The sequence below is a fragment of the Chinchilla lanigera genome, unplaced genomic scaffold (assembly GCF_000276665.1).
Source record: "Chinchilla lanigera isolate Chin_1 unplaced genomic scaffold, ChiLan1.0 scaffold00030, whole genome shotgun sequence".
NCBI lineage: Eukaryota > Metazoa > Chordata > Mammalia > Rodentia > Chinchillidae > Chinchilla > Chinchilla lanigera.
Window position 1 is genome coordinate 13578945 of NW_004955431.1, and position 14535 is coordinate 13593479.

The following is a 14535-nucleotide window of genomic DNA, read 5'->3' on the forward strand; positions in this document are numbered from 1 at the left end:
ATGGCGATTGGCACACTGATGGTTATTACATTGTATTTACTGAGTAGTTTTTGGGCCCTGGCCGTATATATCTCTATGCTTTGAAAGATGAATCTCTTTAAACCTATGATGCAGATTACATGGTTTAGGTAGTTATTATTTTCAAGGAAACTTTGTCTAAGTAGTTTCTATAACCAAAATTTATATATATCTCTATATATCTATATCTATTTATCTATCTATCTATATATATCACATGGGCACACAGGGTCCGTCATAACGTCTCCACGCACACAGCACTTCCACTGGGAAGACTTTTCAGAGAGCAGCAAATCTGACGGAAATGTTTAGTGTTCACGTAGCAAGTAGGTGCCTGTACCGTGCCATTTACTTTTCAGCAGTGTGGAGTGAAACACGTGCTGAGTAAATGACATGATCATGTGGTGAAGAAAACTGTCATCCTTTTGCTGTTTTAAAAAACAAAGGAGTAATCCAAGGAGGTCATCGCATGAGTCAAAGTAAAAGCTTCTCTGCCCAATAAAGGCAAGTAAAGCTCTCTGACTCCAGTTTGTGGTGCTAAGGAATGTCACTGTCACCGCGTTCCTCCCACCAGGCACTCAGGACATAAAATACTGTAGTGTGTGTCTTGGGAGATGGCCAGGTTTGATGAGCACCAGTTCTTGGTATCCTTTCTAAACTCTCCTTTTTAGGTAGGTTGCTTCAAGCTTCCTTGATATTTATCATCTTAGAACCTTTCCTATGCCATAGGTTGGGGCCTGACTTGCATCTACTGTCCCAAAAAGGTAGTGAACAGTGTCTTTCTAAGGGGCCATTACATGGAAGAGAGTAAAGCTTTCTTCCCCCTTGGGCCAGTGTCTTCCTGTTCCCAGGTTTTAAAAAATAGCCCTTTAGACATCTGTATAAATGTATCTGTGTTCTGGTGCTTTGAGGGTGTTTTGGCCATGTTGTGGGAATGTGATTATTTTCTTTGGTCTCAAGAATTTTATTCAAGCTTTGTTCCTTTTCTTCTGATATGGCTTGATTTATAAAATCAGTTTTGGAAGTATACTTCCTGAAAATGAGGAAGAAAAACATCCCAAGAAGCCATGGTGTTAAGAACTGATCATTAACTATTAGGGAATGGGCAGTTTAAAAAGAGCACAGTATCCTAGACATGTCTGCTTTCTCTTCATTTTGCCTTCAGACGGTTTCTATGCTTAAAGTTGGTCAAAGAAAGAAAAATTTGACGTGACTAAAGATGAACCACAGCATATATGGCTATTATTTTCATATTTACTTTGTAAAAGTCACGGGTTAAAACTAAATGGGATAAAATTTAGATTCTAGATAGGCAGGAAGTAACACAGGCTAATGACTAGGCTTCTCCCCTCAGAAATGAGTAGGTGTATCTAATCTCCTAAACACGCAGGAACAATGTGCACCTACTTGTTAATACCATGTGGTTTTGGCACATTGATTATTACGTTTGTTGAGTAATTATTCTGGACCTTCGTCATGAATGTCTGTCAAGGCTTGGAAAGATAAATACCTTGAAGCCTGTGACACGGAAAACATACCTTGGGGCATTTACTATTTTTAAGAAAACTATGAAATAATTTTAGGAGACATTTGCTTAGCACATACAGGAAAGAAGACTGCTTATAGAATAAAGACTGATCAACTGTATCTGGAGGAGGTTTAATGGATTACAGGTGAACTGGAGAAAATCCTGTCCAATATTTACCTTCTTCAACTTGTCTAAAACCACAGGTTGCGTACCCACCTTTGGCATTTTATAGTATACTGTTTCCTCTTTAGTGTAGCCAATAGCGTGCTCCCTCTCACTGTTATTTTAGCCATTAGGCCTCTGGCTGTATAAAGTGCAAATTACACTATGCAAAAGCAATTTTATCATGGGAATTAATCCAGGTTCCATTTATTTTCACCAAGTACCCACTGTCATCAGAAAATACCGAGCTGTATAAATGTTGGGAGAATTCGGCTTGGAGTTAAAAGATGGCAATAACAGAGATATTTGAGGGAGAAATTCAATCACAAATATGGGGGCTTTGGGTGGCTTGGATTTTTGAACAATTCATTTGAGCATAGATTGAAGGATAGGTCTGGGAGTTTTCCTATTGCTTTTTAAGAGAAAAAAAAATCAGCAGCTTAATTCACATTTTTATTAAAATGTGTAATTTTATACTTTATTATTTCAATGAAAGCTGTATTACAGGTATTAACTGTATTCTACTGTAATTTGAGCTCTAGTGAGCAAGAACTGGTTTTGTGAGAGGGGTTATATGTGGACACTGAGATTATGTTTTATAGAAATAAGAATTTAGAATAGTGATTTACAAATTATTTCTGGACCTTCTGGAAAATATGTTAACATGTAGATTTTCCTTCTACCTCCTATAGTGATTTTCAGATTCAGCTGGTTTAGGAAGAGTCCCATAAAATTGCATTTTAAACCAAGATTCCAAATGATTCTAATAGAAGTAACCTTGGATCACACTTTGAGAAAGAGACCATAAAAATTTCTTTGTTCTGAACATTTTCATGTCTGAAATTTCTTTATCATAATGGAAGATAGAGCACTAATGGAGCCACTGAAAGGCAAAAGGATTAAACCAATTCTTACAGATATTCTTACTGCTGATTTCTACTAAAAAAAATAAAGATTATCCTAATTAACCATGACGCTCAGCACTCTTCAATGTCTGTTAAGTTTTCACTTTCCCTTCCCTTCCCCTCTCTTCCGTTGCCCTCCTTTCTCTTTCCCTCGCCTTCCTCTTCTTCCTGTTTTTTCTTTTTTTCATTGCACTGTATCTACATTATTAGCATCTGTAGATACTACGTACTATGCTATCTGGTCTATAACCATGGCTTAGTCAAAGCTCTACAGGTAGTATATACTTTATGTTCAGTCCTAATGTTGGATATCTAACAAACGATTTTGTATGGTGACAGTGTATAGCAGATCTTTTTTAGAAGATTCATTAAGAACTGTTCATAGGAGCAATATTCCCTAAATGTATTTCTAACAGTTTATCTGTACCCTTTTATACCAGTAAACTAGTTTGGCTGGATATAAAACTCTTAGTCTGGGAGTTTTCCCATTTTTTCCCTCAATACCTTAATTTTCCTCTTCTTGAATGCCTTAAGTAATGTATCATTCTTGTCTTCTGGCATAAAATCCCAAAGTCAGATATACAGGGACTTGGCCTGTCTTTGGCTGATTTTATCAGTGCCAACAAACTGAGCATGGCAAAGTGCTCAAACCAACAGGAAAACTTGTTCTTGGCAGAAGTCTACATATTTTTTCTTTCTTCTTTCTTTTGGCCTTTCGGCCATCATGGTTTTGTTCTTACTCTTCTGCTGATATAATATGCATGATATTTCCATATACAAGATCTGAACTTCATAACAGGGAAAAAAAGAGGCAAGGGTGGAAGGAAGAATCACGGATGGAGGCTGTTTTGTGTATTATGCTGTCTACCTGAAAGACACTTTCACATTTTAAAATTTGTAAATGTGAAAGTGACTCAAGTCATTTCCTCAGTGGAGGTTTTTTCTAACCATCCCCGTTCCAGAGGCAGAACTGCCCTCTCCTAACATCTTCATGGTATGTCTTCCTGATTCTATAATGCCACCTTGGCAATTCAGCACTGTATACATAATCATCTTTATCTACTACATCAAAAGTCCTTTAAGAGCAGGGTCTACCTCTTTATCTCTTTAACTTCATATTCCTAGCACTTTTGATACACTAAGGGAACTCAAGTGAAGGAATACTCTATTTGGCAACAAAACTCAATTAAAAATTAAAAGAAAAAATAATCAGTATGATTACGATCAGTATGATTTTTTTCTCAAGTGATGATATTTTGATGTACGCATGGTTTAGAGATGACTCTCTTCATGGTCTTTTTAAAAAAGAGCCACTTCAAAGAAGACATTGGAAGTAGAAAAAGAGAAGTAGCCTTTGTTCTACACGAGTTTTTCCTCCTGATTGTCCACTTGTCTGGCTTGAGAGATGCTTAAGAGAGTAGTAAAATAAGGATCTGTGTGTTTGGGTAGGTCCTGGGGCACAGTTTTGGAGATTACATCTGGTCTCTGGGTCTCCTTCCTGCTTTTCCCCTGTTGTCTGCTCTGAGTGCCATGAATTGAGCAGCTTTCCTCGGTCATGCTTTTCCACCATGATGCTCTGACTTGGACCCTACCAGCAACAGATTCAAACCTCTGATACCATGAGCTGAAATAAACCTTTTTCACTTCAACCAACCAACCAACCAACCAACAACCACCCCCGCTCCCACCCACAGGTTGCAAGCTTCTCATTCATGGATTATGTAGAAACAGGAGACATATAACTGAGACTGTCCATATCTACAAACACCCTAATAGTTGCAATGATGATTTGAATATAACAAGGTGAAATGTAGTAGGGCTAAATATACATTTTTGTACTCAAGGCCAAAGACTTATACTGTATGTTCAAGCAATACCCAGAAATATCCTGTAAATGATAATATGGCAAGTGAGAGCCCTGTGAAAAAGGCAGAGGAAGTATCTGTGGCTTTCCTAGGCCACCTCTGTGGAACTGAGAAGAGCTGTGTTAGCCACAGGGCTGAAATAGCAAGCACTGCTCGCGGAAGCCAGAGCTGGCCAGAGATTTGCACCCGGGCCTACATTTATGTGAACTTAAGCCACCTAGTAGTAGTTACTCCACAACAAATTCCACAAGAGCGATCAATGGAAACCCAAATCCTTATGCCATAAAAGATTTTTCTCTCTTAAATATGCCAGCTGAGAAAACACTTGTGAGCTTGTGTTTACAAAGGAGTGAAACTGATTTTGTGAGACACACAACTCACACTCCGTTTTATGTCGTATTTAGTGTATGCTGCACCTTGTTTTAGGATAACTATTATAATCAGTAGGAAGCCTAAATCATACGCCAATCATATTTGTCTTTTTTTTTTTTTGGTACCAGGAATCAAACTCACAACCTCACGCTTGCCAGGCAGGTACTGTACCACTGAGCTACATCCCTGACCATGTATTTGTCTTTTTAAAAAATGCCTTCCCTCCAATTCACAAGGCATTGTAAAAATACAGTGAAAATGTCGGCAATTTAAAAACAATTTATTGCAGCAAAAGACACATTGCCGTTAACCCCTTTCCCCCAATATTCCCTCTCACTTCGAACACACTCATCCCATCATTCTTGCCACTTTCTGAAGCAGTCCTGGACGTCTTGTTTTGCAAGTTTGTCTTTAGTTGCACCACCGTGGCTATCTGGATGCCATCAATTGATTTAAAACATCTACCTGTCATGGACATTTTGACTTTGGGGAAAAGTCAGAAGTTGCAAGGTGCCAGATATGTTTAATATGGTAGATGACGGCACATGGAAATGTTTTCGTTTGACAGAAATTCCTCTAAACATTTTGAATGGATTCAGGACATCAAGGTAGCCATGAAAAGTCAAGAGAGAGGACTTCTAGAACTGCTTTAGAAAGTGGCAAGAAGGATGGCATAAATGTGCTTGAAGCAAGGGCAAGTATTTTGAGGGAGATCCATAGCAATGTGTCTTTCATGGAAATAAATTTTCTAAATGTAAACATTCACTGTATTTGTTGAACATGCCTCAAATACATAGTAGTTATCAGTAATTTCACTCTGTACTTTACATCCGGAAATATATTGGTAAGTTCTACATGCACTGATCTCTGTCCTGGTCCCCACCTACCTCCCCCAATGCAAAGGATGCTTAGAATAACCGACTGCATCACATTATTTTAGGAAACAACCTGTCATAGATACAGAACATACATAGACACAGACATAGAAGCCAGTGGTAGCTCTAATCAGCAAAATATCTCCAGCTCTGGAAATAAGACCTCAGTATGAACACGGAGTGACACCACCATTTCTTCTCAAGGGTCCCTGTCAGCGTATAAAGATATTCCCCCAGTTTGTTTCCGCATCCTATTTAGGCCTTGTACAGTGTAAGCGTTAACTGTGATGGAACCTACTCCCCACTGTGCTTAGCTAAGCTTCATGCTCAACGTGGTATAGTCAGGGCTGGTGAAATTCAGAGTATGCGGCCTGGGAGTGTGGGCTGTGCTAAGACAACTTCCAGGGCCTGCTAGGAAATCCAACAGAATTCAGCTGGGTATCCTGATGCCTTCAACAAGCCATCCAGCCCTGCTTGACTTATTAGGACTGCCAACTTCTCTCTTTAGGCAGTACACAGTTTGCCTTCCAGACCAGCTTCAGGTCTGGAGTCATCACATACAGGAGACTGAAAGAATCTTTCTCAGAACAACTGGTCATTGCCTGAATTTTTCTGGTCATCGACATGTCCATGAACCACTTAGGGAAATCTGAGTTGCACACTGGTACACTAATGGGGCCAGTGCCCGGTGGTCTTACTAAAGTGGGGGAAACGTTAGACTAGAATTTGACTTTACATCAACCTTTTTGTAACAAGTCCTACTCTCAACACTCCTGGGTGGTTTATGGACTCTCAATATTTATGCAGATTCTTAAAGCCATGTCAGACGTTTAGCATGCTACAAATTATTCTCTTCATTCTTTCCTATATGTATGTTCTGCCTCAAAGTAACTTAGAGAAAGTCTGGACAAATGGGGAAAATATGGTCTTTGGAATTTGCCTCTTAACTTCTTTACTTGCAAAATGGAAAAACCTTATTTTTAAGGGATTGTTGTAAAGGATTAAATGCGTATAGGACTTAAAAAAAAGTTTCTTCCTTCCCCTTTTATATTCTTGAGATTGTTGCTGACAGAGTTGCTACATATAAATGAATGAAGATGAACTCTATTTTCTTAATTTTTTTTAGGTTTGCTAAAAGCACAAGAAAAGAGATGGGAAAGAATGAGTACTACATGTAGTCATACGCTACAAAACGACGTTCTGGCCAGTGAAAGGCCACAGGTGTGACTGCGGTCCCGTAACATCCCATCAGCCGGTGGCGCTGTGGCCTTTGTGGTGTGTGATGTGCCCTGTGACAGTCCCAGGGCGATGAAGCCTCCTAATGCGCTGTTTCTCAGAACGCATCCCTGTTGTTATCTAAGGCATGATTTTTCTATCTATGAAGTCAAGCAAATGGACGGGGAAGAAATGAGTAGCTAGAATAAGCCAAAAAAAAAAAAAAGTTTGAGGATGATAAAGAACCAAGAGGGGAAAAAATGAGCAGCTAAACAAGTTAAGCCTCTTATCAGAAACAGTTATAAGCATAACTATTACACATTTTCAGACCAGGATATTTGAGAAAGAGGATCATTTAACTAGAATTTCTATTATCGTGAAGCAGGGTTAGCCAGAAAACACTAAACAAATATGAGATATGGTTTCAAACCTCATTCCTAAAAAAATCTGTAATGAATTAAAATGCACTTTACTGAGTTGCTGTTACACAAAACACAGTAGGACCACTGAGGATAAATGTTTAGGTAACGTTTTAAATATACCACTATGCAAACCATACTATGACGTGTGCTACGTCTGTGCTGACTGTAAATCCTAACCGGAAACTGTTTTCTGAACTGACATTGTTTGAACAGCAGAACACAGCAGGGGAAGGACTGAGCTAAAATTAGAAGGCATCAGTGCTACTGGGGGCCATAGATCTGAAACCTAAGTAATACTTATTTCTTAAAACTGCAGTACTTCTATTCAACCATAGAGGATAAACTTGAGGCATTTTTAGATAATCAGATAGACCTTGAGACCATACTCTTAAGTGAAGTAAACTGGACAAACATGTGACTATCTAACTATGTGAGAAACTGAAAGTATAAATGAGAACCAAAATGTATGATAGATATTGTGAGATAGAAAGAAATTGTTCAAAATGAAAGGGGACCTGGGGGAGGGGATGAGAAAAGAAGGGTAAAATGGAAACAAAGCTTTATAAATAAGGAGGGGAAGAGGGGCTGAAGGGAGGGGAGAATGGGGGAAAAAAGGAACCAAGATATATCATGTACAGGTACCAATTCCCTATGATGAATGTGATCACTATGTTTATCTAAATGATACCAATAAATTTAATAGTAATAAAAATAGAAAAAAGTACAGTACTTCTGAAACATGCTAATGGCACAGATACCAGTAAAAATCAGAGCCACAAATCAGCAGAAGCAGCACATCACAGATGTACATGCAGAGACTAATGGAAAAGTTATAGTTCCTTGTGAGTTCGAATTGCACCTTTGACGATACATTGCTTATGAGAAACTTACTAATACCATCATATAAATGATTTATTTCACATATTTCCCTGTTTCCAGGCTTCATGGCCCAGCTGTAGTTCTGCCTGTCACTTAATCAGCCAGGACGACTTAGGTCAAACTTTGGTTTCTTTAGTTACAAAATGAGCTACACTGCTGGTCTTGCTTCCCATCTAAAGAGGATCAAATAACTTCACATGAAATATAAATGCCTCTCCTCATCAAGGGCAGAAACTGCGCTTTAATTCCTTCTCTAGATATTTCAATCTCTGGCCTCTTCACAAAGCCAGGCTCACTGAGTCAGTGCTGGCAAGGACAGTTACTGCCAGGACTGAAAGGTTCTTCAGTACAAACTACCCAACTGGAAATGAGTCACGGGGACTAGGCTGACAATTTTTATCCCAAACTTTTTGTTCTTTTTACATCGGTAAACCACGGTTTCTAACGGGAACATGATTTCCGATGCTCTGGAGGAGGTGCAATCTACAGCACTTTCCCACTGATGTAGTTCCAAGATCTCCTTCTCCTCCACGGAGCAGCAGTCTTCTAACTGCCTTTATCTACTCTTGGCCGCTTCAGTCTGTTTCCGAAGCAGGTAGAGGGACAGCCTCAACTCCATCACCCCTGCCCTTACACTTTCCAGCTGCTGATCACCGCAGCAGTACACCCATGCCCTGCCTGGTCTGGCTTCTGCCAACTTCTCCAGATTCCTCCCAAACTTTTCTGCATACGTTTTGCTGCAGCCCCACATATAGTTCTCTCTCTGGCTCATATTTTAGATCCACACCTACAGCATGCTTCCACAGAGAAGCCTTCCCAGACCCCCCCTCCGTTTGGCTATTTGCCTACTGTATGCTTCCACAGCCTCTGTTTCTCATGTCTTTAATGGCATTAATTACAGTTCACATCTTTGTAACTTTTTGGTTGAAGTCTGTCTCTCTGGCAAGTCGGAAGCTCTACCAGGGCAGACGTCTTGTCTATTGACCACTGTTGTATCACCATGTAGACCAAACAAGAGGCACTTAACTGCCACATGAATGATTTTATATCCATTCCCACTCTTCTGCACAGTTTGCTTTATAATGCATCACATGTTTACCAGCAGGTTTGAGGTGTATACTTAGAGCTATTCTAAGTGGGAAAATCTGTTTTTCAGTGGTTGATGAAAGGTCAATTTAAGTGGTTCAGTGAAGGACTGATGAAATTTGTTTTTATGAGCATATTCTAAATTAAGTACATTAAGAACAGATTTACTAGGAGTGATTAGTATGGTTAGATATTGTCCAACAAAAAAGGTTTTTTTTTTATACTTTTACTTTTCCAAAAAGAAGAAAAACCTCCCAAATCCCATGAGCACACCATCATGCACGGCTTGAACGGCATTCTTTCTGTCTTATGCTGTTGGTGTCACCTGAATATATGCGGTAACTCATTCCACCTCTGCCCTTTTCAAGTTCCATGCTCCTTGGATGGATCAAAAACATCACACACCTTCAGACCACAGAAGAGACACAGTCTGGCAGGCTTTTCTTACCTTTTCTTCTGAGTCCCCAGGCTGACAGGTAATTACTCCATCTCTGGATCCTCCTGCAAATGTTGCCTTACAATTTGCAAGCCACTGTTTTCAGAAAAAGAGACAGACACAGGTAAACTCAGGGATGTCTGAGAACATTTAAAATATGAATTCTTTTGGGAAAAATTTATCATGCTTCTCATGGCAAGATAAAATTTTGCTGTACATTGAGGTTTGCCCAAGAACATTTAAAACATGAATTCTTTCAGCAGTAATTTATCATGTCTCTAATAATAGAATAAAATTTTGCAGTAATGACTTGTAGGAAATGCTCACTTTTAGGGGTTGAAATTAAAATGTCTTTTTGGGATCAATGATGGCTGTTAAAAATACAATTTCAACACTGTGATATAGGGCCAGAGATATAGCTCAGCAGCACAAGCGCCTGCCTGGCAAGTGCAAGGTCCTGAGTTTAATTCCTGGCACCAAAAAAAAAAAAAAAGTTAGACACACTGTGAAATATCTCTAGTTCACCAGACCATTCCTAATTTATGTATAAATGAAGAAGAATAGCATTTGTGGTCAGGAACTTTTCACATGATTGTGATAAGGTGGTTTATAGGCGGCAGGTCTCCTCTACTCTAAGAATGGCGATTATACCAATAGCTCATCTGTTTCAGGATTCTTCCAGTGTTAAGCATCTGGGATAGTAACTCATACAGATGTCAAAGGGAACCATGAGTACTGAAGAACTGAATTCATACCAGCATCAATAGGTTAGTCTAGTTCACTAACTAGGATGAAAGGATTGTTTTTATCAACTGATGTCCAAGAAGCTGGCAAATAATGATGGATGAAGAGCCATAGAAATAGACTGAATTGTTATTGTGGAATTTAGAATTCTTACCCTTGGGCAGGTCCTGGGAAAATCAATAACAACGATAGCAATAAATAAACCCAAACCCATATGCTTTAGAATGAGCACCCATGTATGTGGTGTTGTGTTGGGTAGCTTACAGATATTAGTTCTCTCTTCAAGAAAATATTGTTAGGAACGTGAACCTTTGAGTCACAAATCTGTTTTTCAAGCCCACCCTTCTACTTCCTAGGGAATGAGGACAGCAGTAGTGACACCTAGGGCAGTTATCAGCATTAAATAATTTAACTGAAGGTGTATCGTTCCTAGAGGCTGCTGAACTCTTAGAAAAGACTCATAAAATGATAACTGCTGTGACTACCGTAGGTCTCACATCCTTACAACAATCCAGGATCACGGCCCCTTAAATAACTGAGCTGTGATCTGAACCGAAGTTCACCTGACTTCAAACTCCATGCTCTTTCTGTAGTGCCTGGAAGACAGACATCAATACATGTTACGCAGTTACTGAACCACTGTGTTCTCTGGCATTGTCGGAAAACAGGTGTTGTACAGACGGTTTCTAGAACACTTCTGTCTCTAATATTTTGTCATCTAGATCTATGAGGGCAGAAAAAAGTGAAGAGAAACAGCCGAGATGGGGCGGGGGGAACAGCTGCCTGAGCAGGCAAAGGGGGAGATGAGACTGATCATGACTGCTAGTCTTGAGCGAGGCTGACACTGGGAGGAACTAGTCAACCTTTCCAAATCTCTCAGAAGAGAAAAGTCGGAACATTAATAAAAAGACCTACTAAGCAGGTCTGACCTCTTGGTAGAAACACTAGGGGCCTCAAAACCAAAGCTGAAATTTTTTTCTCTTATAGGCTCTATTTCTATATAATCTGTAGATTTCTGCATTCTGCCACCATTAAATTGGGCTTGTGAACAGGGGAGAGGATGAGGTCTGTCCTCTCCCTACAGAGCCCATCCTGGGCTATCCCCACATTGACCAGGAACTCGTAACAGTCACAGTCGCTTTCCACTGAAGGCATATGCTCAGAAACATGAGAGCTTACCGAGAGGGTGGCCTCTTTTCTATTGTTGTAGGTATCCAAATATTCTTGCAGTTCTAAGACGCTGAACTTGAGCTTGTCCAGAAGTCCACACGAAAGGAGCTAGAGACAGGAAAATAATTGGTATTAAGACGTCCAGGGAGATACCAACACAGCAGCATGGCTGCATGGATAGAGACGCTTATTTAGAAGTCATGCAAAGGGGGCCAGTGCCATCCTTTTTAATAATCTGTGAAATCTATGACTCTGTTCTACTGTCAGTTGCAGTTACAATGAATACTAGCTTGTGAATGAGTCTGCTAGGAAAATGTCTATTTTTTTAACCCATCAGTACAGGCAGAGAAGCCTTACTAAGTATTCCCCAGAGGCTCACATAGTATGATATACTTTTTTTTTTTTTTTTTTGCATGAGCTCTACTCTTGTCATGCAGTGATACTCCAAGTGGTATGGAGTCATAATTCCAAAAAGACTCACACTGATTTTATCTTTATTTTAAGGCATTTAAGGGAGGATGATTTCTGCCATTCTGTTCCTTGCTGTGGGGCAACCAACCACAATGTGGTTCTTGGAAAGACTGACTCTGCAGACTTTATAAACCTAGTTATTCAGCCTGTACGACTGCTCTGTGATGTGACATAAAGAAAGGCCACCGACAATCCTGCCCTCAAAGAGCCTGTCAGTCTTGCAGGTTAGAGTTAAATTCGCAAAGCTGTGCGTCAGCAGTCTCCCAGAGACTGTCTCAGTCATCCTCTGAAGTTAGTGTTCATGGCTGCGGAGGGGGGACACAGAGGGTAATGAGTCTCCGAGTCTTGTGGGTAAGAAAAGTGATGAGATGTTGACACTGGAGACCCAGAGCCTGGGCCAGCCTGGCCCGGTCAGCTCTGGGGTTGAAGGGTACTCAACAGCTGGCGGCACCAGAGTCATCACGGAGGTGCCACGGACATGGTAACAGCAAGGAGGTGGATCTCTTCCCCTGATTCTCTGAGGTGCCTCTGTCTCGGCCTGTGCTGGTAATGTGCACCCTGTAGGCCCGAGGCCTCCGCAAGTCAGAGCACACGCACAGCGCCGCCTGCCACACCGCCTGTCCTTACAGCAGCGTTCCACAGGCTCGCTGCCACAGCCTGGGCTCCTCCTGGGGTACTCACAGTCTCCGCATCCACAAACAGTGTCGGACATTCCGAGCAGGAGGTGAGCATCTGGGAGGAGCTAACGAATTTGGATCCAATTCCCCGGAGGTTATCTCCGAGGTAACTGGCGGCATCACAGGTCAGGAAGCAGAACCTCTTCTGAATATTCTGCAAGGCAAGGTAGTGATCATTTGCCAAGGCCAAAGTCAACTTACATACTGGGAAAAACTACTTTTGTGTGGGGTGGGACTTTTAAAATCTTTTTACTTATTATTTTAAAATTAGCAACACTTTAGGAGGCTGAGGAAGGAGGATTGCTATGAGATCAGGGCCAGCCTGAACTACAGAGAGACCCTGTCTCAAAAGAAAACAAAACTATTTATTATACATATATGTCATTTTGAAATATATTTGTATATATTTGTATATGCATTGTAGCATGGCTGAATCTTAACATATGTATTATCCCAGACTTATTTTTTTGTGGTGAGAACACTTAAAATCTACTCTCTTAGCAATTTTTAATTGTTAATCATGCCTGTAATCCCCACCCTCTGGAGGCTGAGGCAAGAAGACTGCAAGTTTGATTCTAGCCTGACCAACTTAGTAAACCCATGTCTCAGAATAAGGACTGGGTTGTAGCTCAGTGCAAAGGCCTTGGGTTCAACTGCAGTAGTGTGTGTGTGTGTGTGTGTGTGTGTGTGCGCGCGCGCGCACACACACACACGCACGCATGTTTTTCAATCTTTTTGAAAACATCAAATGAGCATGAGTCCTCCGGGGAGGACGTGGGGAACACAGTGAGGAGGACAGCTTGGCCGATCTGTTCATGGTCCTAATGTCACAGCCCCCTAGGACTGGGGATGCCAACAACAGCTAGAATGGTGGAGGGGAAAGGTACCTGACAGCATTTGAGGCCAACATATCCATAAGACTACTCTGAGGAAGGGGAAGCCATGAAGGCAGGGTAGAAGAGCGTGTTAGAGTCAAGGAAACATAGCAATGTTGGGAGGAAGAAACAGGGCAATCCTGGAACAAAACAGTGAGTCCCTTATTCAGTCAGAAGCTGGGCCTCTCATCAGGGCGTCCGTGCGAGGCACGTCGGTGAGCCGTACCTTAAACAGAGAGGAGAACACATGAAATGTGTACACCGCACAGGAGCCGTCCGAGTCACACATGAGCTGGTTGATGTGGCTGCGCCAGGCCTCCTCGGCGTCATCGCAGGCTGCAGGCTGAAAGGCAGCAAGGATGGCGGAGAAGAAAGGCGAGGGAGGGGGAGAGACGCTTCTGTCACCTTCTCCGAAGCTGGAAGACACAAAAATGACTGCTAAGAACTGATGTCCTCTAGCCGGTTGTACAAATGCTAACTGGGACTGTCTGGCCTTCTTTTCCCTTTGAGGATACTCTGGGGCCTGGTTTTCATCAGAGGTCTCTGATACTTTTTTCTCATTCTAGGAAATAAAATTTTCACCTCGAGAATTTCTGTGATTCCACCATTTCTGATTCCTTTATCCACACTCAGTATCTCTCAAGCACTCAGCAAACCTCTGGCTTTCCCAGGTCCCACGTTTCCCCAAAAGAAACATCTGTCCCTATGCTTTGGCACTTCCACTCCTCCTTATGTGCTATGAAAAATTACAGCACAAATTTTGATTCTTTTAATTTTTCCTTTGTATGTAGAGAGGATTAATGAATGCATATGTTTAAATGCCCAGAATACAAAG

General features: G+C 41.0%; 1 protein-coding gene across 6 annotated transcripts in view; it reads right to left on the minus strand.

Annotated features, from left to right (window-relative positions):
* Positions 1 to 14535, minus strand: part of Fry (furry homolog (Drosophila)) — a 341220-nt gene that overhangs the window by 16829 nt on the left and 309856 nt on the right. For all 6 annotated transcript variants that reach the window (XM_005387722.2, XM_005387724.2, XM_013515820.1 and 3 more), the window contains 4 exons: positions 13927 to 14116; positions 12830 to 12979; positions 11687 to 11785; positions 9776 to 9859 (listed from right to left, as the gene is read on the minus strand). In XM_005387722.2, the coding sequence (XP_005387779.1) occupies positions 9776 to 9859; positions 11687 to 11785; positions 12830 to 12979; positions 13927 to 14116 (523 nt within the window). The remainder of the gene's footprint in view (positions 1 to 9775; positions 9860 to 11686; positions 11786 to 12829; positions 12980 to 13926; positions 14117 to 14535) is intronic.